This window comes from Podarcis pityusensis (assembly GCF_964106645.2).
Source record: "Podarcis pityusensis genome assembly, chromosome: 2".
NCBI lineage: Eukaryota > Metazoa > Chordata > Lepidosauria > Squamata > Lacertidae > Podarcis > Podarcis pityusensis.
Window position 1 is genome coordinate 25,124,238 of NC_138029.1, and position 27,546 is coordinate 25,151,783.

Below are 27,546 nucleotides of genomic sequence, written 5' to 3' on the forward strand. Positions count from 1 at the left end.
TAAAATTTAAAGTTGTGAAAATTGATTAAGCGTTTGAATGTTGCCGTTGCCAATGCCATTGCCATTGCCATTTTGTTTTACAGTGAAGTCAAGGGGAGAAGCCACTCGTAAAGTTGCAATGGAGAACTAGCCTTTTCAGTTACTGTGTTAATTGCAGAAAATTTATTTGATTTGTCAGTGCATATCATTCCAAGGATGTTCTAATAAACATGCAAGAAATAGTAGGATAAATTATAGTCCACTTATTTTTTTCTTTTATATCATTTACCTATATACCTCTTTTTGGCCCAGTGTCCCAACATATTATCAGCATCAGTATCAGCATATTAAGGATGGATGGCGGCTAACAGATTGAGGTTGAATCCTGACAAGACAGAAGTACTGTTTTGGGGGGACAGGAGGCAGGTGGGTGTGGAGGATTCCCTGGTCCTGAATGGGGTAACTGTGCCCCTGAAGGACCAGGTGCGCAGCCTGGGAGTCATTTTGGACTCAGTTGTCCATGGAGGCACAGGTCAATTCTGTGTCCAGGGCTGCTGTTTATCAGCTCCATCTGGTTCACAGGCTGAGATCCTATCTGCCCGCAGACTGTCTCGCCAGAGTGGTGCATGCTCTAGTTATCTCCTGCTTGGACTACTGCAATGCGCTCTACGTGGGGCTACCTTTGAAGGTGACCCAGAAACTACAACTAATCAAGAATGCGGCAGCTAGACTGGTTACTGGGGGCAGCCGCTGAGACCATATAACACCGGTCTTGAAAGACCTACACTGGCTCCCAGTATGTTTCTGAGCACAATTCAAAGTGTTGGTGCTGACCTTTAAAGCCCTAAACAGCCTCGGCCCAGTATACCTGAAGGAGCGTCTCCACCCCCATCATTCTGCCAGGACACTGAGGTCCAGTGCCGAGGGCCTTCTGGCAGTTCCCTCACTGCGAGAAGCAAAGCTACAGGGAACCAGGCAGAGGCCTTCTCGGTAGTGGCACCCGCCCTATGGAACGCCCTCCCATCAGATATCAAAGAGAAAAACAACTACCAGACTTTTAGAAGACATCTGAAGGCAGCCCTGTTTCGGGAAGTTTTTAATGTTTAACAGACCATTGTATTTTAATATTTTGTAGGAAGCCGCCCAGAGTGGCTGGGGAAACCCAACCAGACGGGTGGGGTATAAATAACAAATTATTAATATTAATATTAATATTAATATTAATATTAATATTAATATTGTTGTTGTTGTTGTTGTTGTTATACTGAATAACAGTCCAACAAAATATAATCAATCATAAAGACAAACAGACACCTGTATGGCTATTTGCTGTAACTGGGTAAAAGTTCACCTATGATAATTGAATGGATCCTATGAATCTGGGCCATAGCATATATCAGAGGTTTTCAGCTGTTTTTAGTCCATGGCTCCCTTGACCAACTATATTCTTTTTGAGGCTCCGGTGGAGGAAATGCGCTCCAAGCCTCTGTAGCCCAGTTAAGTCACCCCTTGCCTGCTGCTCCTGCAGCCCCTCACCCCTTTTCAAACACCCTCCTTTGTGGTGTGTTCCTTCAGGCTCCTCCCCTCTCCCCTCTCCTTGGGAGTCCTCCAGGCAGCAGCCGCCACCGCCCCTGGTTTCTGAGCTGCCCTGCCTGCCCCAAACAGAGGTGCCTGGCCAGCCCTAGAGCCACCATTTGCCCTGGGGAGCTTGTAGCCAGGGCTGCTGCAACAAACAGCCATGCAAGCATATGCTGTGCACCCGGGGGCGGGGCGAACGTCCCAGGGGGGAGGGACAAGCATTCCCAGGGGGGCGCCGTGGCGAGTGTCCCAGGGGGTTAGATGCCCATGGGGGCAGAGTGAGCCGCCCATTGGGGGGGGGAGCAAGCTGCACATGGCAGGGTGGGGTGGAGAGGGAGCCACGCCGCTTTGCCAGCAGCCTTCCTCCCTTCCCTCTTACTTTTTTTTCTTTTTTTAAATTCATTTTTCTTTCTCATTCATCACACACATCTCACATTCATAACATTTACTATGCAATCCCTCCTCCCTCCCCTCCTAGGCTCCCCCCAACTTCCGCTTCTGGTTTGTTTCTCCTTTCTCCCACTTTGCTGCCTCTTAAAAGAAAAAGCTACTAATAACGTATTTATACAATAACTTCAAACCTAAAATTAACAATAAATACATCATATTTACGCGGGTGGCCACAGAGCCTAGGGCTTTCCAATCAGAAGGTCGGCGGTTCGAATCCCTGCGACGGGGTGAGCTCCTGTTGCTCAGTCCCTGCTCCTGCCAACCTAGCAGTTCGAAAGCACGTCAAAGTGCAAGTAGATAAATAGGTACCGCTCTGGCGGGAAGGTAAACGGTGTTTCTGTGTGCTGGTCTGGTTCACCAGAAGTGGCTTAGTTATGCTGGCCACATGACCTGGAAGCTGTACGCTGGCTCCCTCAGCCAATAAAGCGAGATGAGCGCTGCAACCCCAGAGTTGGCCACGACTGGACCTAATGGTCAGGGGTCCCTTTACCTTTACTTAATTCTTAACTTAAAGATAGCTGCAGTACTTCTCCCTTTCATCCTCTTTTCCTGTTAGTTTTAATTTGCTATTACACTGGTACCTCAGGTTAAGAACTGAATTCGTTCTGGAAGTCCCTTCTTAACCTGAAGCTGTTCTTAACCTGAGGTACCACTTTGGCTAATGGGTCCTCCTGCTGCCGCCACGCCGCCACGTGATTTCTGTTCTCATCCTGAAGCAAAGTTCTTAACCCGAGGTACTATTTCTGGGTTAGTGGAGTCTGTAACCTGAAGTGTCTGTAACCTGAAGCGTCTGTAACCCGAGGTACCACTGTAATGATAAAGCTCTGTTCAGTATAGCATTGCTACTGTGATAAGCACTGTCAATATATTCTTACATTTAAAAGACATGGTTCTAATTTTGCTTTTGCAAAAAAAATTTAAAAAGATGGGGGGAGAGGTATTTCTCTCCTTAAACTATACTGGCTGGAACAGCAAAAAGTTGGCAGAATTTTTAAGGGGTTACATAAGTGTAGTAAGTTGATTTTGGAATACACCACCATGGCTCCAATTCAAGTCAGGCTTGTATTTCACACAAACAAAGGCCTTTCCAAAAATCAGACAAGTTCAATGGTATGCAAATACTGCAAATACTACTTATATAAAATAGATTTTTTAAAAGCTTTTTTAAAAAAACAAACAAACAGGCAATATCAAAGGATTAGGAAAAACAACTATGAGTAATCAAATAAATATCAGAGCATCATTGTGCCTTGAAAACTCTTTCACCCAGATCCTTACGGAAGTCAGTACAAAAAAAAGAGATACCTTATAAGTCATTAAAAGGTCTGCCAACAGAAAACAAATCTTTTCTTTGATGGATTCTGAATGTAATCCCAATAAATTCTACACATTTAAAATGCAGTTCCGGGTACAAAGGACAAAATAAAATGTAGTGTGGAAGATCTTCTATCCACATATTCCCCCAAATACATCTATGCTACGCCGGGAAAATCTGATAATCTTGGCCGTCAGTCATAGCCAATGAAAACATCTGGAAACTGAGAGCTGCAAAGGCTTGCTTGAGTCTAGGAAAACTAGGATTAATCAAACAGGAAGATCTGTAATGGTCATTTTAAAACAGTCAAAACCACACAGCTATACTTCCCCTTTACATCTGCAGGTGAGGCAGTAGAAGTGCTGGACTAGTGCCTTGCTTTGGTAATAGACTGGATTACTGAGGCTCAGTCCAGATAAGACTGAGGCACTGTTAGTGGGTGGTTCCTTGGATTAGATGAATGGGAGGCTGCCTGCTCTTGATGGAACTATACATCCTCTGAAGGAGCAGGTACACAGCTTGAGGATCCACTGCTGTCACCTGAGGCTCAGGTGGTCTTGGTGGCATGGGGTGCATTCCATCAGCTTAAGCTGGTGACCCATCTGGACCAGGATAGCCTAACTTCTGTTGTCTCTGCTCTAGGTTAGATTACTGCAATATGTTATACCTGGGGCTGCTTCTGAAGTTGGTTCCGAAACTTCAGCTGGTGCAGAATTCAGTGGCTCACTGGGGCAAGAAGGTTTCAGCATATAAAGCCATTCCTGGTCCAACTGCTCTGGCTGCCAATTAGTTTCTGGGCCCAAATTCAAAGTGCTGGTTTTGACCTATAAAAGCTTTATATGGCTCAAGACCGCAATACCTCAAGCACTGCCTCTCCCCATATGAACTGACCTGTGATCATCATTTGAGGCCTGTCTTTGTGTGTCTCAAGAGGTCTGGAGGGTGGCAGTATGAGAACAAGCCATTTCTGCAGTGGCTGCCCACTTGTAGAAGGCCCTCCCCAGGGAGGCTCACCTGAGGAGCTGACATGGAGCCCAAAAGATCACAATTTTCCCTAGCAATGCAAGGGAGGTATTGGAGGCCCATAACGCTTTCTCTGGAACAAAGGTGTAGGACCCCAGAATACAATGCTCATGTTTCACATGTTTTCTGTGCAGACGTTTGCCCATGCTTTTCCGAGCAGAAAAAGCTTCTGCTCCATTTTTCTAGCTCTTGAAGGAGTGACCCCACCTTTATGGGCAAATCCAATCTATTTGTGGGGGTTATAGATATGTGCATATTCGTGCACATGTGTACAAGAATGCTTGTGTTCAACAGGGGCATGGGGCATTCCTTCATCCCCTTTCCACTATATATGGAAATGGGGATGCAGGTGGCGCTGTCGTCTAAACAACAACTGAGCCTCTTGGGTTTGCTGATCGGAAGGTCGGTGGTTCGAATCCCCGCGACGGGGTGAGCTCCCGTTGCTCTGTCCCTGCTCCTGCCAACCTAGCAGTTCAAAAGCATACTAGTGCAAGTAGATAAACAGGTACTGCTGTGGCGGGAAGGTGAACGGCGTTTCCGTGCACTGCTCTGGTTTTGCCAGTAGTGGTTTAGTCATGCAGGCCACATGACCCGGAAAACTGTCTGTGGACAAACGCCGGCTCCCTCGGCCTGAAAGCGAGATCAGCGCTGCAACCCCATAGTCGCCTTTCACTGGACAACCATCCAGGGGTCCTTTACCTTTACCTTTAACTTTATATATGGAACCATAGGAACCCATAGGAACAAAAACATTCTCATAGCTTAAAACATCCAATGTATTGTTCTAGTCAGTGACTTGTTTGTTATTTCTAGGAGTGGTTCCTGGTGTTGGGTCTCCTCCTCACATTTTACCTAACAACAGCATGGATATACTCTGAGCCAACTCATGAAATACCTCAGGCATTCCTTGGTCAACTAGATGATCCTTCCTTCAATTATACAGAACTTAGGATCATGTATACTCCAAGAACAAAGATGGCAATGGAAATCATGGAGAAAGTAAAAACCACCTCTGTCATGAAAGGTATATACTATCTATTAAAACATTTTGCTACGTTATTTCTTTAGTAAGGCTTAAGTTGAAAATGGATGAGCTCTGGAGGCTGTTTTCTATGACAGGAGTGTGATCTAGAAGAGATAGGCAAATAATGAGTGTCTTTGTCCATGTGCAGAGTACCCTTTTGTCCCCCCAGAGTGAATAAAGCAGAGGGTTCCCCTGTCAAACAGCCCTTTTCAGGCAGGATTGAGACCTCTTCTGAGGAATCAAGCCATCTGTCAACAGCAGAACAGTGTTTCTTCAACTGGTGACCAGGGACCACCAGAGAACCCCAGTGTTTTGGCCTGCCCTGGCTGCACCTTTGGGGGGGGGGAGTGGGTAACTTTGGCAACTTCCCACAGGCATGCAAGAGGGAGGTGGTTAGGGAGTGAGATTGCAGCATGCAAAGTTGTCTGTGGTTTCCTTATCCTAAGCCAGGCATAGGCAAATTTGGCCCTCCAGATGTTTTGGGCCTACAATTCCCATCATTCCTGACCACTGGTCCTGTTAGCTAGGGATCATGGGAGTTGTAGTGCCAAAACATATGGAGCGCCGAGTTTGTCCTAAGCTCTATAATCTTGTGAGATGCCCATGTCATAATGATACACTTGAATTGCTTGCAGCCTCTACACAAGAAGCCATTTCTCTCACTCAGTCTCTCTGTATGGAGGCTCATATATAACTGCAATTTTTTTGAACTAAAGGTGTAAGAGTAGAACCGGTAGAAGATGAAAATGCAATGGAAGCCGCGCAAAAGAATGAATATGATGATGATGACTATGAATATGTTGGAGTTGTTTTTCAGGACGACACTTCTTATCGACTCAGATTTTCTTATCCTAGAGTGGTTTCTCCAAGCGCTAATGTTGAAGAAATCGGTAAATCCAATATGCCTTTGTATTTACATTTCATTTCTTAGATATTCATAGGTGTACTGTGCAATCGGGTGCAGATCTGGACCCACATATTAAGTTAATAAAGATGAGTAATCTTTTAATGTAGAATGGACAGCTGCATATCTATCCTATACATAGACCTAAAGGTACAGGTAAAGGGACCCCTGACCATTAGGTCCAGTTGCGGACGACTCTGGGGTTGCGGCGCTCATCTCACTTTACTGGCCGATGGAGCCGGTGTACAGCTTCCGGGTCATGTGGCCAGCATGACTAAGCCGCTTCTGGCAAACCAGAGCAGCGCACGGAAACGCTGTTTACCTTCCCAACGGAGCGGTACCTACCAGTATTTATCTTTTTGCACTTTGACGTGCTTTCGAACTGCTAGGTTGGCAGGAGCAGGGACTGAGCAACGGGAGCTCACCCCGTTGCGGGGATTCGAACCACCGACCTTCTGACCGGCAAGTCCTAGGCTCTGTGGTTTAACCCACAGTGCCACCCGCGTCCCTATATATAGACCTATAAATAATTAAATACTTCTGCTCCTTTTTCTTCATGTAGGAAGATATTTGAAGTAGTCATGCACACATATTCATCTACCTGCTCCTCTCCTCTGTCCCTGCTCTGAGCATGCATAACTTTTAGGCCAGAACCCTGTGGAATAGGAGGTGATAAAGCATTTCTAGCATATATGTCCTACTTCAGAAATGAGACCAGATAATTCAGAACGTCAAAATCCGAAGAAAATTTCAGATTAGGATACTTTTGGAAAGCTTTTAAATTATGTTCCTTCAGACCTTTCATAGGATTTACCGAGCAAAGAATCTTTTAGAACATTTGATATTCCCTTCTGATTAAATCTGGTTTAATTACCGTACATTTTCAATGCTTCCATAACTGTAGGGAACCTAATAGAATGTGCATATAACACACTGTCCACGTCTTCATCTTCTTGCTTGTAGATTACTGTTACAACTATACATCATACTATTGTAAAAATCCAAAATACTGGTTTCAAGGATTTCTATCACTGCAGTCCAGCATTGACAGTGCTATTATTGAAGTAAGTAGCGTTATTTTATTATTTGAGGCATACACTGCTGTATCATATTAGTCTCCCTATCAAGATATATATTAAATGTAATATAAAAATGTGGAAGTCTGACAACAAAGTTAACCCAAGCCCAGCCTTAAGTCTGAGTTGCTTCCTTGACAATACAACAGCTCCAGGCTCCAGCTTTCTGTATATATGGGGAAATAGACCCTCTGCAACACAAGTACACACTTGAAGAAACACATCTGGACTGTGCATTAATAAATGAGTAGCAACTGTACACTTGAGTACCATTAAAAACTGTTTACTTTCCCTCTTGCATATTCACCATCAGGAAGGTGTCCTGATCAGGCCAGGTGAGTCTCAATTTTCAGGGAAAGGGTGGAGTAACCCCATCCAGAACCAGGTCGAAAGGACACTGGGATCAGAAACACAAGGGAAATCTCAATCCAGAAACAAGCAATAGTTCATAACAAGGTAAAAAAGGTAAAGGTAAAGGGACCCCTGACCATTAGGTCCAGTCGTGACCGACTCTGGGGTTGCAGTGCTCATCTTGCTTTATTGGTCGAGGGAGTCATGTACAGCTTCCGGGTCATGTGGCCAGCATGACTAAGCCGCTTCTGGTGAACCAGAGCAGCGCATGGAAATGCCGTTTACCTTCCCACCGGAGCGGTACCTATTTATCTACTTGCACTTTGATGTGCCTTCGATTTGCTAGGTTGGCAGGAGCAGGGACCGAGCAACGGGAGCTCACCCCATCACGGGGATTCGAACCGCCGACCTTCTGTTTGGCAAGTCCTAGGCTCTGTGGTTTAACCCACAGCACCACCCACATCCCCTCATAACAAGGTAGGGCAGATTAAGTGAAACATGCAGTTCATAAGCATCTGGAAAATGAAAGACACAAATTGTTTTAGCAGCTCCCAGACCTCAGCTGAGTCAGTGATGGGGAATCTGTGGTCCACTGATTGTTGTTAGCTTCCAACTTGTATCAGCCCCGCATGGCTAAAGATGAGGGAAGACAGGAGCTGGAATTCAGCAACATCTCAAGGGTCATAGGTCCTCCATCCCTGAGGCTTATATAGTCTAGTCCAGAGGGTCCCAAACTTATTTGGCCTACTGCCCCCTGGAAATTTGCCGTCTTTAATCAAACAAACAGAAAGATGCAGTGATAAATTTGCCTTCTTTTATGCATCTATATTTCTACCTAAGTCCTACAACACAGTAAAGAAAGATGCTGTTGTAAATAAGACACCTTGAAGCTTGACGTTATAAATAGGCAAGCAAGCAAGCAAGCTGTGATCCACTTCCTGGGCCTGGGTGAAGCTGAAGAGGGTTCACCGAAGCCTGGGAAAACCCCTTGCCTCCAGCACAACCGCCGGATCCAGGGGAGGCATTGTTGCCATCCCACGACTGTGCCCAACCTGGTGATAAGCGTCATTGCACAACAGATGAAACATGTATGAATGGTTTTTCAGAATTTTCTCCTCTTCTTTCTTTATGCTTCCACTGCTCCCTTATTTTTATTCAATACCCCCCCCCAATTGCACCAGAGGCTTCTACTGCCCCCCTGGATCGTCCCAGTGCCCCCCAGGGGGTGGTATTTGTTATATAATGAAGTTCTCACCCTGGGCCAGCAAAGGGATACTGTAGATAGTTATATAAGGGATCGAAAGTGACGTTCAGTGATTGGATAGTTTTAGAAAATTGTTACAGTTACATTGTACTGGAACTCTATATAGGCAGGCTGACTGAACCCTTCAGTTCAGTTCTGTCCTGGCCTGTGAATAAACAAGAGCTGTTTGAAGAATCGCAGTGTCATCTGATATGTTCACCCACAACCTAACAGTATTGCCCACTTTGGGAAACACTGGTCTAGTCTGACAAACTTCACCCAGGCCCAGCTGCAAGCGCTCAGCCTGCTCTCCAGGAGCTTTTTACTGTCAACAAGTCCCTTATAGTTTTATTAAGCTGGGCTCTCTGTCACAAGGCCTTTTGCTTTGTGACTGCCCAAGCCTAGATTTTCTTGCATCTATGTATTCTAGGGCTAGGAGGCAATTCAACTTCTGCTTCTAAACAAAGTCCTAAATGTATACCTCCTGTATACCTGAAGGAGCACCTCCACCTCCATCATTTAACCCGGACACTGAGATCCAGCTCCAAGGGCCTTCTGGAAGTTCCCTCATTACAAGAAGCAGTGCTTTTTTCGGGGGGGGGGGGATGCAAGGCTATGCATACCCCTAAACATTTTGTGAAACTTTGTACTTTTGTCCATTTACTGTATTTATTTTCCTCGATTTGAAATATAAAATGGTGATTTTCTTGAGTCCAAATGAGAGTACCCCTAAACATTTTTTAAGGAAAAAAATCACTGGCAAGAAGTGAGATTACAGAGGGCCTTCTTGGTAATACTGTGGTTTAATAATTTGTTGGAAGCCGCCCAGAGTGGCGACATGTGAAGACCTTTTTGCCATTGAGCTATGTCTGCAAAACGGGGATAAGCAACAGGTTCATGTGGCAATGAGAATTGTGAAATACTCCAGAACTGTTATGGAATTGTTCAATGACTTTTTCCTAACACTGTTGCCTTCTTAATTTTAATTTTTAGCTGATCACCAATCATTCTGTTTGGGACGAAATGAAATCTATTGGTGGCATCCGTATGAGATCGTCTTCTCTTACTCCTTCAGATAGCTTAGCAAGCAACCTGACCTTTCTGGCTACAGTCTTGTGCTTCTCTCCATTTTTGTACTTCTTGTCACAAAATGTTTCAGGAGAAAAACGGAAATTGAAGGAGATGATGAAGACAATGGGGCTACGAGACACAGCATTCTGGTGAGCTATGGGATTGACTTCCTATGAGAAAAAGGATAAAAGAATGATACGAGGCCCCTAGATCTGAGTTTTTGTATTTTAGACTATAGTTCCTTAATCATAATAGAGATTGGACTGGAAATGTTACCACCTTGGGCACTCTTAGGTCATTAGACAACACTGAACATGGAGGTGCTGCTTCAAATGGGAACCTGAGTTATTTTCCCTCAGCATAATCTTCTGGTACTCCTACCTTGGCTGTGTTGCCATTCAGTGGTGTAACGTGGGGGGTGCAGGGGGGACCGGCCACACCGGGCGCAACATCTGGGGGTTAGGGTTAGGGGGCGCAAATCCATGGGTTAGGGGGCGCAAATTACTTGCCTTGCCCCGGGTGCTGACAACCCACGCTACGCCACTGTTGCCATTGGGTTGTTTATTTCCCCTTTCTTACTCTACATCATCAGCTGCCATTAGCAAGGGTGAAGAGCATGGTTCCATCTGCCTAAACATTTGATCCCTTCCAGGAGAAAAAAACCTCCCTCAGTAAGAGAATGGCAAATAAGATTTTGTGAATACAGTGGTACCTCAGGTTACATACGCTTCAGGTTACAGACTCTGCTAACCCAGAAATAGTGCTTCAGGTTAAGAACTTTGCTTCAGGATGAGAACAGAAATCGTGTTCCGGCGGCGCAGCGGCAGCAGGAGGCCCCATTAGCTAAAGTGGTGCTTCAGGTTAAGAACAGTTTCAGGTTAAGAATGGACCTCCGGAACAAATTAAGTACGTAATCAGAGGTACCACTGTACATAGAATCAGCAAGACTTAAAGCAGTGGTAAGAGGTCAATCAGACCAAAAACTGAGGAGTGGACTTGCGTGAAGGAATACATCAAAAAACTTTGTTCTGGTATTAATATATCAATATGCAATGAATGAAACTTATAGAGTAAAAAATTAAGAAGAAATGGGTATAAGATGAGATAGTCAAAAATAATATTGATAACACAGTGAAAAAAAGAAAAGAAATAAAGGAAGCCACACAGAGGTGGAGGGAAGTCAAGATTTATGTTTGCATGTTTAGTTAGTTTGTTTGTTTTCTTTTTTGTAATCTAAGTTGAGAGGTGTATGTATGTGTGTATAATAAGTTTGTTTTGTGTTTTGTTTTGTGTTTGTAAGTATTGTATTTATCAATAAAAGTTTAAAAAAACACAATTTGATCCCTTCCAGTCATAAAACAAAACTTCCATGGATGCTTCTATGTCAAATTTCTCACTTACGCAACTTTGAGTGTCGTCTTTGTCCTCTTTCATTCTGCATACCCTTTATCCCAATCACGTGCCGGAGTTCAAATTGTCAAGAAGACTAACAGGATTTTTCCATCATAGGCTATCCTGGGGTCTGCTGTATGCTGTGTACGTTGCGATTTTGTCCTGTCTGTTGGCATTTCCCTTGATGAGTTCCTATTTGTCTGCAAGCACCTTTCCTGCAGTATTCTTTCTGCTCTTCCTTTATGGCATATCATGTGTGAGTATGTGAATTTTATTCTATAAAGTACTTAATTTGGGGGGGGGGGTGGCAGCAGTCAGGCCTGTGCAGGTGGTGGGCAGCTGAGTACTTTGCCCCAGACCTTGGAGGGCTAAGCTGGCCAGGGGCTCCCTGCCAGGACCCTGCCAGACTTACATTGTCATCCCAGGAACATCTCATGCCTCCCAGCCAACCAGGAACTTTATGGGGGAAACAAGACTCTGGCCCCATGCTTCAGACACAGGCCTGGCTGCAGTTAAGCCAGCAGAATGCTAGCTGTCACATTCCAAATACAGTGGTACCTCGGGTTACAAACACCTCGGGTTACAAACACTTCGGGTTACAGACTCCGCTAACCCGGAAGTAGTACCTCGGGTTAAAAACTTTACCTCAGGATGAGAACAGAAATCACATGCCGGTAGCGCATCCGCAGTGGGAGGCCCCATTAGCTAAAGTGGTACCTCAGGTTAAGAATGGTTTCAGGTTAAGAACGGACCTCCGGAACGAATCAAGTTCATAACCAGAGATACCACTGTAACATTTTCTCCTACATTTTGATTGTGGTTTGTCCTCTGAGTAAGGATGCCCTCTGTACACAGTTGGAAAGAAACTTAGGGTAAGCCAACTGTGCCTTTTTCCAGATTTTATCTTTTTTAAACAATACCACCACCACCACCAAACATCCTTCTGAGGATTGTTGGAAGGAATTCGGAGATGCTATGGGGCAAAGAAATCATTTAGTCCTCTTCTTGAGACACTTTGCCAACAATGGCTCAGGATAAGAAAGGTTTAAATATTCCCTTTTGGGGAAATGGTCCTGTGTTTGAAGAAGGCAGTCAGTGAAGAACTTGCCCTGCTTGCTCTCTGTTTGTATCTCTTAACATTATTTTAAAATTTAAAATAAAATAAAAAATATGGACAGGTTTCAAGTGACATCCAGCATTGCATATCTGCCTGTGTAATGGGACTTCCTCTCCTCCACCCTGTAGCCCTTTGTGCACAACCTCCCCATGTAACAGATTGTGGAGGTTACTGGCAAATGGGATTAGTCATGATTAACCTAATGAGCATATATGTAAAATTAATATGCCCCCACCAGACACGTATCAGTTTCACTTGTTTACATTGAATTGCATTTGCCATTTGACCACCAATTTACCGTATTTTTCGCTCCATAAGACACACTTTTTCCCTCCTAAAAAGTAAGGGGAAATGTGTGTGCATCTTATGGAGCGAATGCAGGCTGCGCAGCTATCCCAGAAGCCAGAACAGCAAGAGGGAGAGCTGCGCAAAGCCTCTTGTTGTGCTGCCTTCCCAGCGAAGAAGAAGAAGAAGTTGAGTTTGGATTTGATATCCCGCCTTTCACCCCCCTTCAGGAGTCTCAAAGCGGCTAACATTCGCCTTTCCCTTCCTCCCCCACAACAAACACTCTGTGAGGTGAGTGGGGCTGAGAGACTTCAAGGAAGTGTGACTGGCCCAAGGTCACCCAGCAGCTGCATGTGGAGGAGCGGAGACGCGAAGCAGGATGAGGGACAGAAGGGAGCCTTACGGGCACGCGGACCAGCGGCTCCTTAGCCTGATCCTCCCTCCTCCTTCCTCTTCCTCTTGTTTTCCCCAGCTGCCTTGGGCTTCTCTTGAACCTTCCTGAGAGCCCGGCTGCCCCCTAAGCCGGCTGCCTGGCTCTATTCCTCGCAAGCCCCTTGATGTGCTGGAAGCAGCAGCAGCAGCTGCTGCGGCATCGGCAGCCCCTGGCAAGGCTCAGGAGCGCTCAAATGCATAGCACAAGGAGGGGAGAGGCCTCAGATGCAGAATATATTTTTTTCTTGTTTTCCTCCTCTAAAAACTAGGTGCGTCTTATGGTCGGGGGCGTCTTATAGAGCGAAAAATACTGGTACTTAAGTCTGTTGATTTTAGTGGGTCTGCTCAAAGCACGACTTACTTCGATAGCAATCCAATCTCTTTAAATTACAGTGGTAACTCGGGTTACATACGCTTCAGGTTACAGACTCCGCTAACCCAGAAATAGTGCTTCAGGTTAAGAACTTTGCTTCAGGATGAGAACAGAAATTGTGCTCCGGCGGCACGGCAGCAGCAGGAGGCCCCATTAGCTAAAGTGGTGCTTCAGGTTAAGAACAGTTTCAGGTTAAGAACGGACCTCCGGAACGAATTAAGTACTTAACCCGAGGTACCACTATAGTATCGAACTCAATTCCTGCTAACTGGTTGTTTCCTGTTTTTCAGATATGCTTCTGCTTCATGGTCAGTTCTCTCCTAAAGAAGCCTAAGACCACTTCATTCGTTGTCTTCCTCTTCATGTTTACTCTTGGAGCCATCAGCATTGCTCTGTTGATCAATTTAGTTCCTGCAGCTTTGAAATGGACTTTGAGTGTCTTCTGCCCCTTCGCCTTTGGTGTTGAACTGTCAAAGGTAGGGTGCTGTGCTTTATTTGGGATGGAAACAAAATTCTACCCCCTCCCAACCTTGGTGAAGCTGATTTTCAGGCATGTTTTCAGTGGAGAGCAGAGGTGCCGAGTTGTGCCCAACATTGTGGGGCCTGTTGCGTGTGTGACGAACACTGGGTTGGGAGGAGGCTGACCATGGAGGCAGGGGGCCAGCTCTGTCCTTTCAAAAACAGGAAAGTGAAACCCTGTCAGTTCTCCCCACCCCGCCCTACCATGCTGGCCTGCAGCCCCTTATTTCTTTTCCTGCTCTCTGTGTGTCACATTCACAGCAGAGCATCTGTTTCTTTGCCCCTGTACCTGATGCAACAAATGCCACAGCACAGCCTAACCCTTCCTGACGACTCTCTTCAGCAGGGTAATGGTAGAAACCATGCCCCCCCCTTTCCCAGCAAAGGCGTAGCCGTCGGCTGCCCCTTGCCTCAGCCCCAGGGCTTGCAGCTTCCTCTACCTCAGCCTGGGGCTGAGGCGGAGGGTGGAACAGGGGGCAAAACGGGGTGGCTCAGCCTGCCTAGTGACACCTCCCGGAGGAGGCCAATAGTGGGAGGAGGCCTAGCATGGGGGGGGGGGCTCACCCCCATCCCAACAGACTTGGGAAGGGGTCTGAAGGAACCTCAGCCCTATAGAGCTGGCGCCTGTGGTGGAGAAAGATCCCAACCATCATGGTAGCACGGGCATTTTCCAGGGCTGGCCCTGCCATGCAGTGGCAGAGCTTCATGCTCCAGCACCGGGGGGGTGGGGGTGGAGAGCTGGTGGGGGCAGGGCTGGCACACGTCCCAGGGGGCGCGGCATGCCACCTGCAGGGGGGCAGCAGCCTACCTGGATTGCGCTGCCAGGGCGGTGCGCTCCCCCAGCACTCCTCTTCCTCCACCAGTGCTGCCATGGACAGTGTAAAGCAGGGGAGGACATTGCTGTGTGTGCCACACGACATGCCCTGTGCCTCCGAAACTAACCTGCTGCCCACAGGTGCAGTGGTGTTGTCCCGTCACCAGTACTGAAGTAAGGTCCAGCTTCTGGTCCAGATGGCTTCTGCACATGGAGAGCTGAGGGGAGAGCACCCATTTACCCTTTCCTTTATGCAGGAAAGTGTGTTGGGCAATCCCCGCCCTTTCCATTCGCCTCTCTTAAGGTATTCTGAGAGTGAATGTACAGAAATCTGTATACAGTGAACACTCAGGTTGCGAACGTGATCCATGCAGGATGCATGTTCGCAATCCGCAGCGTTCACAACCCACGCGGGTTGCGATTCAGTGCTTCTGCGCATGCGCAAAGTGTGATTTAGCGCTTCGGCGCATGCACGACCGCCGAAACCCGGAAGTAACCTGTTCCAGTATTTCTGGGTTTCGCAACCTGAAAAAACAAAACCTGAAGCATCTGTAACCCGAGGTATGACTGTACTGATACAACAGGTGCTCCTCTGTATTCTATTCTATTTTACTTAACTGTGATCCATGCTTCGCTTACATGGGGCTAGCTTTTAAACAACAGGCAGGCAGCGAGGGGCTAATTCCGTTTCAAACTTTTCTTCCTCCAGTTTTGACCCACGGGGACTTAGACGTTGTCCTTTCCACCCACAGATTCTCCATGTTCAAAAATATGGAGGAAACTTCACCTTGTCTAGCCTAATGCATGAACCATGCACATATATCCTGGTTTTTGACGGTACTTTATATATGTTGCTGGCCCTCTATTTTGACAAGGTCATACCCGGTAAGCATACGACAAGCATGCTAGCTGCATAATTGTTGCTTTAAAACAGCTGCATCAGTTGCATTTGTTTCTGGGCCCAGTTGAAGATGTTTCACACCACTAGTGTTTAAAACCCTAAGCAAATATCTGAAAGGCTTGCCTCCTTCCCCACTCTCTCATCTGTTGACTTTAGAAGTGGTTTATGTTCTTGGTAGGGACGCAGTTGGCGCTGTGGGTTAAACCACAGAGCCTAGGACTTGCCGATCAGAAGGTCGGCAGTTCGAATCCCCGTGACGGGGTGAGCTCCCGTTGCTCGGTCCCAGCTCCTGCTAACCTAGCAGTTCGAAAGCACATCAAAGTGCAAGTAGATAAATAGGTACCGCTCCGGCGGGAAGGTAAACAGCATTTCCGTGCACTGCTCTGGTTCGCCAGAGTCATGCTGGCCACATGACCTGGAAGCTGTCTGCGGACAAACACCAGCTCCCTTGGTTTGTAAAGCGAGAAGAGCGCCGCAACCCCAGAGTCTGTCACGACTGGACCTAATGGTCAGGGGTCCCTTTACCCTTTACCTTTATGTTCTTGGTAAGAACATAAAAGAGCCAAAGAGCCAACAAGCCCAGGATCCTGTTCTCACAGTAACCAACAAGATACCTGTGGGAAGTCCGCAGAAAACGTGCAAGCATTCAGTGGAGAAAATGGAAAAACATGCAGTGGAAGCTGTTTGACTTCTGAGGCACATTTGAAAACGGAAGCATTTAATTCTGGGTTTTTGGCATTCGGGTCCCAAAATGTTCGGCTTCCAAGACACTCGAAAACTGAGGTACAACTGTACTTCCATTGCTCTCATAAGTTTTTTTGAGGAGAGGGGCATTCCCTGTGGCAGCCCCCAAGCTGTGGACTTCTCTCTCCCAGATGGCACTTTCATTGTATGGTTTCTTTATTAAATAAATGTTATTAAGTTCCATAGAGAAAAATACGAAAGTTAATATCTTTTTCCTTTAAAAAAACAACAACCACCAAATCAAACCGAGGCTTTTATCTAAATACAATAAAAACACAAAAATGGGAGGGGCAAGGGAGAGAGCTAGAGAAAGAAAAGGAAAGAAATAAAAAGAGAAGGAAAGAGATTAAAAGAGAAAGAGAGAAAAATAAGGTTCAGAAAATAAAGGACTTCCAATTGTTCATCTGTCCACTATATATAAAAACAATAGTCACTTCATCCAATCCAATATAACACCAAACAAAACCGTTTTTTATAAACAAACATTATCTTCAATCCTCAAATTCAGATATCAGTATTTTATTTTATTTTTCATGCAAAAAGTCCATGAGGGAGTTCCAGTCTTTAACAAATGTTCACAATGCATTAAACAAGGCCAATTTCTCCATCTCTGCTAAGTCTGTTTTAACAGCTGTTCTTCTGTTGTTGGTAATAGTGGGCCCTTCCATCTTTGTGCATATAAAAGACTTGCAGCCACAATCACAATATTGTAGCAAAGTTCCATAGTCTTTTTCTAACTGTATATCCATAAGTCCCAGTAAGAAGAGTTTCTGACATACTGCAGGTGTACCTCCTGGCCTTTGAGATTTGAGATGTACTCTGGTCTTTGACATAGGGATAGGATCCACCCTATTCTTGTGACAATAACCATACTTTTTCGTCTATAAGACGCCCCTTAGTTTTTGGGACTCAATATTAAGAAAATGGGGAGATTGTCCAGAACGGGAGGAATGCCAAAAAAAGCTCACCCAAATTCCAAACGTTTGTGATCGAATGCAATGCAGAAGCCTTCTATCGTATTTCCGATCGACACCAGCAGCCGCCAATCACACACCCGATTGCCGCAGCAGAGCCCAATCACCAGCAGCCATTGTCGCAGCAGCGACCAATCGCCAGTGGACATTCTCGCAGCAGCGACCAATTGCAAGCAGACATTGCCGCAGCAATGTCCAACCACAAATGGACATTGTCGCAGCAGCACCCAATCACAAGCGGACATTGTCGCAGCAGCCTATCACCCGCAATAACACCAGTAACTATCTACTACTCAAGACAGAAATCATTTCCACAGTCCTAACTCTGTACTACCCATGTATAAGACTACCCCAATTTTTAAGCGTTGTTTTAAGGGAAAAAAACATTGTCTTATAGACGGCAAAGTATGGTAATTTGTCTTTAACTGTTTTTAAATATCTTAAATTGTTGTGACTGCTGTGAGAAGGGTGGGCAAAACAAAAATTAGAAGAAATGGCTTTTGGTTGGAAGATTGCATCTCTGTAGATTGCATTTCCTAACCTCTGATTTATTTCTTTGGAATTGACTTCTGTAATTTAGGAAGCCTTGTGATTAATGCCTTTTCTAAGGGAAATAGCATGATTGGAGCAGCAGTACTAGACCTTGCTTGAGATGTAGTAGCTTATATATTCTGTTTAAGATTCTGAAAGCATAAGCATTATTCAAATATGGATTCTATGAAGATATATTTAAAGAAACTTTGTTAGCTTTTAGGTCCTAGCCCTGCTTTCATCTAGGACAGTTAAAAGCGCATTTTACAACCCCTTTGCTTTTCCCTGCAAGATATGAGCAATCAAACCAGGAAGTCTCTAATTAACCATAGTTTCTTGTTTTGCCTGAACCAGCAAATGACGTTTACTGGCTTTAGAGCAAGGCAAAATCCCGCTTTGTTCTGAAATTAGCAGCCATAGTTTCCTAGTTCAGATGAAACACAAAGCTATGATCAGTTAGAGACATTTTGAGTTTAATGTGACTCGTGTGAAGGGAACAGGAAAGAGGCTGAGGCTTAATAATCCAAGATATGATTGCCTGAATGCAACCGATGTATCTATTCGGTTAAAGTTATGTGACTTGTTCCACAACCACTACATATTTGAATGAATGACTGTTTAAGTAAGCTGCAACATCCATTTCCACTAAATGTTGGTCACTGAGACTGTGCTATAGAGAAGTAGCAAGGGTTGATAAATTTGAAGTGTGTTACATGTTTAATACCAAGAATTAATAGAACCTTTTGATGCATAAAACCTTTTTTATATGTGTATCTTAGACAAATATGGCGTGCCCTATCCTCCCTTCTTTTTCCTGAAGAAGTCCTACTGGTTTAAATCAAGAGGAAGCTATACCAGCACTGCTCTTACAAATGAACCAAGCCATGGTAATATCTTCAGTGACAATGCTGAGCTTGTGCCTCCTGAATTTGATGGAAAGGAAGCCATTAGGTAAAAGTTAAGGAGGTGTGGCCTTAAATAATTTTTTGAGCAAATTGACGCAGAAATCCTGCCCCTGCGCCAAGGATCTGTATGAAGTCAAGAATATTTGGTTTTTGTTTTCAGAGAGTATTGGGGAACATTGTTTTTATTCACAAGAGAGCGATGCAGACAGAAATATTTACTTCTGTTGCACAAAATGCCAAGGAGTCTCAAGTATGTGGATGAGGTTGTTTATTGGGAATGACAACTAACCGAGCATATGTCTAAGAATTCTTTCTACCCATGTGCAACATTGATAGGGAAGAAAGATAATATCTGTCTGAATTTGAAATAATAGTTTCAAAGTTGCACAGCTTGACCATTTCCATAGAGATGATACGCCGCCGGGGAGATAACTAAAATCCAGTATTGTATTAACCATTCGTTGTTTCCGAATCCTTTAGACTAAATAACATTAAAAAAACTTACAAAGTGAAGAGCAAGGAAACAGAAGCTTTGAGAGGTGAGATGCTTTTCATGTTTTCTCGTCCGTTCCGTAGTGGGACTGGGCTGCATGCATGAAACTGTGTGTGCAGATTGAATGACTCCACCGCCTACTGAAGGAAAAGGAGAAACTAACAATGGGTTGCGGGCTTGGAAGCAGAATAAGGAACCTTGGCTATACGTTTGTGAAACATTGCTCTGGAGCACAGGGGTCAACCCTCCTAATTTGCACTGTTAAATGTGGACAAGTAGTCTGGTTTCTTTTTGTTTTCCATTGCCTTTTCAGCAGGCTTGCCCACTCTAAGCTTTGTGGCTAATATCTAACCTCCCCTCAATGCAGTTACATTTATTGAGCACTGACTGTTATGGTGGGACAAGGCGGTTTGTAGGAAATAATGGATTTCCCCTCTTCCTTTATTGATTCATGGGCTCACCACTGCCCCATGTTCAACTGCTTCTGCATTCATAAACAGCTAGGAGAATTGCTTCCACTGCACTCCCTATGAATACTGTACCACTTTTCTATATTACTATGTACAAGGCAGTTTACAGCAACAAAATATACAACAAAGAACACATACCTTTTAATAATTTGATCCAATACCAAAAGTCACAATCAAACATAACTTTAAAATGGAACAACTTAGATTATTGTATATTACTTTATTTGATGTATTAGAATCTAATAGTACACCATAAAATTAACTCTCAGAACATCAGCTGATAATAATTAAGCAAAAATTCACTCTTAACAATTACAATAATTACTAAACTATGATCAATAAAAATAACTGCAAGTCATGATGCATAAAATACCACAATGCATGTAAAAGCGTGGAACTGAGAAACAAACACACATACGAAATTATTTTTTAAACATCCCTGAGCATTCTATCAACAGCTTGTGGCAGATACAATGTCCTTTGGTTCATTAATCTCTCCTCCACAATCCTGATACTGTATGTGCATCAGTAATACTGCATACAAAAACCAAATCCAAAATCCAAAACCTTTTATGCCTTTTTTTTTTTTTACTCATTTGCACATGAAATACCAAATGCAAAAATAATCTTCATAAAGTTCATTTGTCACCCTTGAGGAGACATGACTCCTTGACACTGTCACTAACGTCCACAAATTAGAAGTGGATATCTTCAGGACAAAACCTACAGCTGGGGTGGACAGAAGGTAAATTGAATCCTAGGACGCAGCTATAGTGTATAGCTGCAAGCAAGCAAGCAAGCAAGCAAGCAAGCAAGCAAATAAATAAATAAATAAATAAATAAATAAAGTAAGTGTGCTGTAAAGTGCATTATACAATCTTACATTAGATGGTGATAGTGAGCTATGGCAAATTCAATACATTTTTCAAAACTTTTTTAAAAAAGCGTTTTCACAATGTTTTTTTATATGTGTCTCGTTTCCATCATAGAATCTTACGAGTTGGCAGGGACCCAAGAGACATCTGCAATGCAGGAATTCATGATAATTGGAAAACAATTGGATCCGATCTTCTATGTAAACACATCAAGTGGCATTTTTGGACTATTTTATGAGCTCACAAAAGTACATGTATATATGGAACACAGGAAGCTGTATTATACCCAATCAGACCTCTGGCTCATCTGCACTGACTGTCCAGCAGCTTACAAGGGCTTATTGCACTGACATTCCCAGTCCTGGAGATGCTAGGGATTAAACTAGGGACCTGTTTCATGTAAAACACATACTCTACTACTGTATTGTACTGCCCCCCCATACTACATATCACTGCATGCACAGTGGTAAAAAACAAAAACACCTCTTGATGCAATCATATGACTTTTTGCAGTGCTTTATCAATGCATGCCAAAAATTCATACAGATATTGAAAAGTGGAGACAAATGAAATAAACTGACATCAGGACTATACATGCACAGCTCTCTGTACAAAATTTAGGATGGGGCGGAGAGGTGTAACAGTGGAAGATTTCTTCCTAATTCCCGATTGATTCCATGGAGAAGCAATATTCTGCAGTATGAAATTCCAAGAATCCATCTGAAAATTCAAACGAGAATTTTGGCAGCATCCCTAGTGCTTGATGTGATGTGATGTGAGGAAATTAAAAATGAGCCATGACGGGAAGTTTAGTAGGTTTACTCAGAAGTGAGATTTCAATGGAACTTATTAGTAAGAGGGTTTAGGAATGCAGCCTCCGTGTACCTTGGCCGTTTTAAGAGCTAACTTCTGTTCTTCTGTTAGGCTTGTCCTTGGATATTTATGAAGGTCAAATCACTGCAGTTCTTGGTTGTAGTGGAGCTGGGAAAACAACACTGCTAAACATCCTTAGTGGACTTCTGAAGCCATCTGATGGTACGTATCAGAACTTTAAAATGAAGGAGGCTGCCACCCAAATCCATAAGAACAGGAGTTCCCCTTGATCAGACCAAAGCCTTATCAAGTCCATCATTTGATTCCCACAAAGGCCCACCACACGCCACTGGGAGGAGCACAAAGGGGGCAGTAGCAGTTCCACAGCAGTCAGTCTTCTGATTTAGCCATTGCCACTAGCAGCCACAAACATGTCCAAATCCCCTTTTAAGGCCATTTAGGTTGGGGAGCCATTGCTACACTGTATGGCGGCAACTTCCGTAGTTTAATTATGTGCTTTGTGGAGAACTGAGATTCGTTCTTGTCATTGAGGCTGCGAGGATTCCAAACAATCATACCTAGAATTGCAGTCTAGGTCTCATTTCCACTCTTAGCAGGACAGCAGTTAATAGGATATGTTGAAACTTTTATGAGAATTCAAGCAGCCTACTCTGTTTATTAAGCCAACCTATTTGCTTCCTATTTGCTTACGTGTACAGGCTCTGCGACCATCTTCAAGTACAATATATCAGCAAGGGAAGATATGGAACAAATTAGGGAGATAAGTGCTGTGTGCCCACAATTCAACGTGCAATTTGAATTCCTAACGCTGAAAGAAAATTTACGGACTTTTGCTAAAATAAAGGGGATTCCAAACAATGATATTGAGAATGAGGTAAGGATATATTCATATGGCAAGTATTTCTGTTCTGCCTCTTTATATTATTTGTCTATTTTCTTTGTAGAACAGGTTCATGGCAAGGCATCACTGCCTTATCATTTGTTCTGCTTTGTATTTGAGGTTTACTCAGCCTAATTCAGAGAAAACTCATTGTGCTTAAGTCCCGCTGAAGTCAATGGGACAAATTTTTTGAAACCAATTTAAATCCTGTTAATTGCAATGGGAGAGGTGCAATAAATTTGCAATAGGTAAAGGTAAAGGGACCCCTGACCATTAGGTCCAGTTGTGACCGACTCTGGGGTTGCGGCGCTCATCTCGCTTTATTGGCCGAGTGAGTCGGCATACAGCTTCCGGGTCATGTGGCCAGCATGACTAAGCTGCTTCTGGTGAACCAGAGCAGCACACAGAAACGCCGTTTACCTTCCCGCCGGAGCGGTACCTATTTATCTACTTGCACTTTGACGTGCTTTCGAACTGCTAGGTTGGCAGGAGCAGGGACCGAGCAATGGGAGCTCACCCCGTTGCGGGGATTCAAACCGCTGACCTTCTGATAGGCAAGTCCTAGGCTCTGTGGTTTAACCCACAGCGCCACCCGGGTCCCTTAGACAGGGACTAATTCAATAACTGAACAAAATATGTAAGCCTTGCGACCTACACAAATGAAAATTCTTCCAGCACTGTCTTTGTTATCATACTATGGAGGAATTATTTGAAGATTCTCTTGAAATGAGTTGAGTTGAGGCATACCCCTCAACTGTCCTGATTTGACCAGGACATCCAGAATTACAGAAGCCATCTCAGCTCCTGATTGGATCCCGGGATGTACTATTTTGGCTCCCACAAGAGTGTGGCCTCAAAAGATGCCCATTTGGGGGGGCTGTGCTCTTGTTTGAGTCATGTGACATGCATCCTGATTTTCCTCTGTGGCAGGTTGCAGGGTATGTTGAGATTCTTGCTGAGTATATGTATAACTCAGAGCAGGGCCTTCATGTGGCTGCCGCCTTTCTTTGGAACAGTATTATTGTCAAGATACGACAGGCGCCCATTATCTGCTCTTTCCAGAAACAAATGAATTTAATTTTTTTGACAGACTTTCCCAGCTGAATAAATGGATATTTCCCACAAGTATATACCTTGTATTGATTTAGTTTTGTTTGTTTAAGCATTGTATTTTTGACTTTTCAATTACACATACTAAACAAAGCAGAACAGTAATAAATTGATAAAACAAAAAGCTATTTTTGGGTGTAATGCAAAGACAAGAGTGCATAGATTATAGGAAAACAAAAGGGTTCCTCTGGTTGAGTAGCAGAAACAAGGCTCAGGAATGATCAGCCACAAAATTCTATAGCTGATAAAAAGGCTTCTGTTGGGCTCATAACTTGAAACTTGGCATTTACAATCTAGCTGATGCCGTCTACAAAACTGCCACATTTCAAACTGATGCAGTAAAAATGGCCACAATTACAGCAAGTTACAAAGTGCTGAAAAGTGACACTTTGACCTCTTTTTTTCCAGTTGGCAACAAATCATTTCATATTATTTCTTTTAGATGTTGCAAACTACTGGTGTACTTTATCCATGCTTGTTGTGGACCAGACCTTTTCATTGTTTTGATGAAATCCTGATCAGCAGTTTGAAATTATTAAGGTTTTCCTGCCCAGCTGAAATCTATGGAAAACAAGGACTTGCAAAATAATGCTTGGTACTTGACTGAAGGCAAAAATGAAGGCAGAATGTTGCAGCAGGAGTCACCTAATGGATGCTATGTGCAATGCCTTTTCCTTAGTTATTAAATATCACAGCATGGGTGAAGAAAAAGGCATGATTGAAAAATAATGTAGGAATGGACCATGTTGTAGAACATTTAGCGGCAGATATTCAGGCAGCCAGTGCATATTAAAGTCCTAGTGTTGATGTGTTTGGGAGGGAACAAGGAGCAGGGTCTTAATGTAATCCCACTTTCTGCTTCTCAAGAGCTGATTTCAAACTCTAAACCTTCTTGAAGGGCTCCTTGAGTGACAGCTGTGCATCCAGAAAATGCAGCGTGAGCAATACCGAACTGCCTCATGGACCACTCTTCACTAGATGAACCAATAGCGTTTTCCAGTCCACACATGAAACTGTACTGTAATCCCATTGGCATTCATAAAAAATAATAATAATAGCACATGCATCATTGCATAACCAAGCAAACCCTGGAATACAACAGTCTGGAGCAATGCCATTTGGGTTCTTCCAAAAACCTGCTTGAGCAAATGATCCTAATTCCAGGGATGACATCTCATCTGGAAATGCCTTATACTTCAAATATGAGAGGTTGCATAATATTCCATTAAGATTCGAACCTCTATAAAATAGCTTGTTGCTTTCAACCAACCAAGTGACTGAAAAGCAAGATAGGAAGAAATCCGAAAGAATCCAACATCTTGGTGCTTGAAACATGTGTTTATATGCTTTACAGGTGCAAAAGCTAGTGACCCTCTTGGATCTCGATGCCATTCAAGACACCCTAGCTAATCGTTTAAGTGGTGGGCAAAAGCGAAAATTATCTCTCGCGATTACTTTCTTGGGAGAGCCACAGGTAGGTGAAGCAAGGTCAGGACAAAAGGACCTGTTGAACATATTTCATAAGTACTCTCCATCTTGTAATGCATCTACTGTTTCCTCTCAAAAGCAATGGAGGGTGTAGATCTCTCACTGATCTGTGGTCAGTCATGAAACTCCCTAATTTCAGTCTTATCTTTACTTCCCTTCTAAATTCCCATTCCCCAAACACTGTATGTAAAGTGAAGCTTTCACATTTAGTACAAGATTAGCTTCAATTTTTTAAAAAAATAATAATATAAAATTATTTTCCCCAAAACATTTTTTAAAGCTGCATAACTGTTTATATTGATGTGAGTTAACCCTGCACCCAGCAAGGGGTTAAAATGTAATGGAGGATGCAACTGTTGGAATAGCCAGGCCAGCTTCTTGGTGAGTTAATGGCCCTTAAGTATGGGTCCTTAGGGTAACAAAGGAAGTGGGCTTTGTGCCAGAGGCCAAATGAGTGGGCCCCTTCCCTCACCTGGCTGGTGGTGAGAAGGACAAGTGCCAGAGGTATGTGAGAGAGAGCTGGGCGGGAAGCAAACAGCAGGCAGAAGTCAGAGAGTGAGAGCCATGTTTGATTTCTGTTTGAATCCAAGGCTTTGGCCACGGGAAAAGCAAGACCTTCTGGGGTGTTAATGCTGTGACCATATCCATCGTAGACTCAGGTTGTATATACAATGGTACCTCAGGTTAAGAACTTAATTTGTTCTGGAGGTCCGTTCTTAACCTGAAACTGTTCTTAACCTGAAGCACCACTTTAGCTAATGGGGCCTCCCACTGCCGCTCAATTTCTGTTCTCATCCTGTAGCAAAGTTCTTAACCCAAGGTACTATTTCTGGGTTAGCGAAGTCTGTAACCTGAAGCGTCTGTAACCCGAGGTACCACTTTATGTGTAAATAAACTGTTATGTATTGAAGTTCTCACCCTGGCCACCAGGGGTATTGTGTACAGTGGTACCTCGGGTTACAGACGCTTCAGGTTACAGACTCCGCTAACCCAGAAATAGTGCCTCAGGTTAAAAACTTTGCTTCAGGATGAGAACAGAAATCGTGCTCCGGTGGCGCGGCGGCAGCGGGAGGCCCCATTAGCTAAAGTGGTGCTTCAGGTTAAGAACAGTTTCAGGTTAAGAACGGACCTCCGGAACGAATTAAGTACTTAACCCGAGGTACCACTGTATATAGTTTTCACTCAGGTCCACGTCAGTTAATTTAGGCGGGAAACCCTGGGGTGTTGTTCTTACAGTGTTGACAGCCGGCTGCCTATAAAAGCAGGCCGGCTGAGCTGTTCAGTTCAGTTCAGTTCCAGCTTACTATGAAGAACCACTTGGAGAAATCTCTGTGTCGTCTGCTTTGTCAACCCACTACTTAAAATAAACCATATATTATAAAGGCACCACAGTCTTTACTGTCCCTCATTCCAAGGAAAGTGAACTCTGGGTAAGATCCCGGGACCCCTGGGCTCTTGCACCACTCCACAGTTGGGGTGGCATTCAAAAATATCATTGTGGTTGCCATTAATTCTTTTTAAAGAATCCACTTCAACATGGAATGCTATGTGCTAATTTCTCAAGGTTTCCGAGTCTGAAAATGCAATCGCATGTTGTGCCTACAGGTCTTATTCTTAGATGAACCAACTGCAGGGCTGGATCCTTACTCTCGACACCAAGTGTGGGCCTTCCTGAATGAGCGCAAAGCAGGTCGAGTGATTCTGCTCACCACTCAGTTAATGGATGAAGCTGATATTCTTGCTGGTTAGTAGAATGTCTCATGGTAAAAACAGTTTGACAAGTATAGGCATGAAGCGAGAGAGAAATAACCGAGACCATGTGACTTGGGAACTTGTCCCGCACTGATCTGCACTATCCTTATTTCTGTCTGTTGGAACAAAAAGCTCTTCCGTTGCACTGCGTAAAGGAGGTGATCCACATAGCACCCTAGATGGTTCAATCACATCTTTCACTATGCTGTCATTCACCAAGTTCCTGTTATTCCAGGAATAACAGGCGTGCTGAGGACTAGCCTTGGAAATTCCAATGCCTTTGTGAAATGTCAAATTACTGTTACCTCTTCTGCTTCACTGGCTAAGCCAGGCATCCCGTACCTGTGGCCCTCCAGATGTTTTGGCCTACAACTCCCATGATCCCTATCTAACAGGACCAGTGGTCAGGGATTATGGGAATTGTAGTCCAAAACATCTGGAGGGCTGAAGGTTGAGGATGCCTGGCCTAAGCGTTTAATGCAGTGTTTCCCAAACTTGGGTCTCCAGCTGTTTATGGACCACAATTCCCATCATCCTTGACCACTGGTCCTGCTAGTTAGGGATGATGTGAGTTGTAGTCCAAAAAAACAGCTGGAGACCCAAGTTTGGGAAATGCTGGTTTAATGGGTTGCAGCTACTACTC

The 27,546-nt window shown here is 44.1% G+C and overlaps 1 protein-coding gene across 3 annotated transcripts in view; it reads left to right on the top strand.

Annotated features, from left to right (window-relative positions):
- The window catches only part of LOC308470840 (ABC-type organic anion transporter ABCA8-like), an 87,806-nt gene that overhangs the window by 26,870 nt on the left and 33,390 nt on the right, over nt 1–27,546 (top strand). For all 3 annotated transcript variants that reach the window (XR_013982672.1, XM_080994361.1, XM_080994362.1), the window contains 13 exons: nt 5,159–5,369; nt 6,086–6,259; nt 7,237–7,337; nt 9,937–10,163; nt 11,524–11,662; nt 13,904–14,089; nt 15,699–15,831; nt 18,876–19,047; nt 19,482–19,540; nt 21,764–21,874; nt 22,372–22,547; nt 25,018–25,137; nt 26,757–26,895. Coding sequence is in view for 2 of the 3 variants with exons in the window: in XM_080994361.1 (XP_080850487.1) it covers nt 5,159–5,369; nt 6,086–6,259; nt 7,237–7,337; nt 9,937–10,163; nt 11,524–11,662; nt 13,904–14,089; nt 15,699–15,831; nt 18,876–19,047; nt 19,482–19,540; nt 21,764–21,874; nt 22,372–22,547; nt 25,018–25,137; nt 26,757–26,895 (1,948 nt within the window). In the remaining variant the exon portion in view is untranslated. The remainder of the gene's footprint in view (nt 1–5,158; nt 5,370–6,085; nt 6,260–7,236; nt 7,338–9,936; nt 10,164–11,523; nt 11,663–13,903; nt 14,090–15,698; nt 15,832–18,875; nt 19,048–19,481; nt 19,541–21,763; nt 21,875–22,371; nt 22,548–25,017; nt 25,138–26,756; nt 26,896–27,546) is intronic.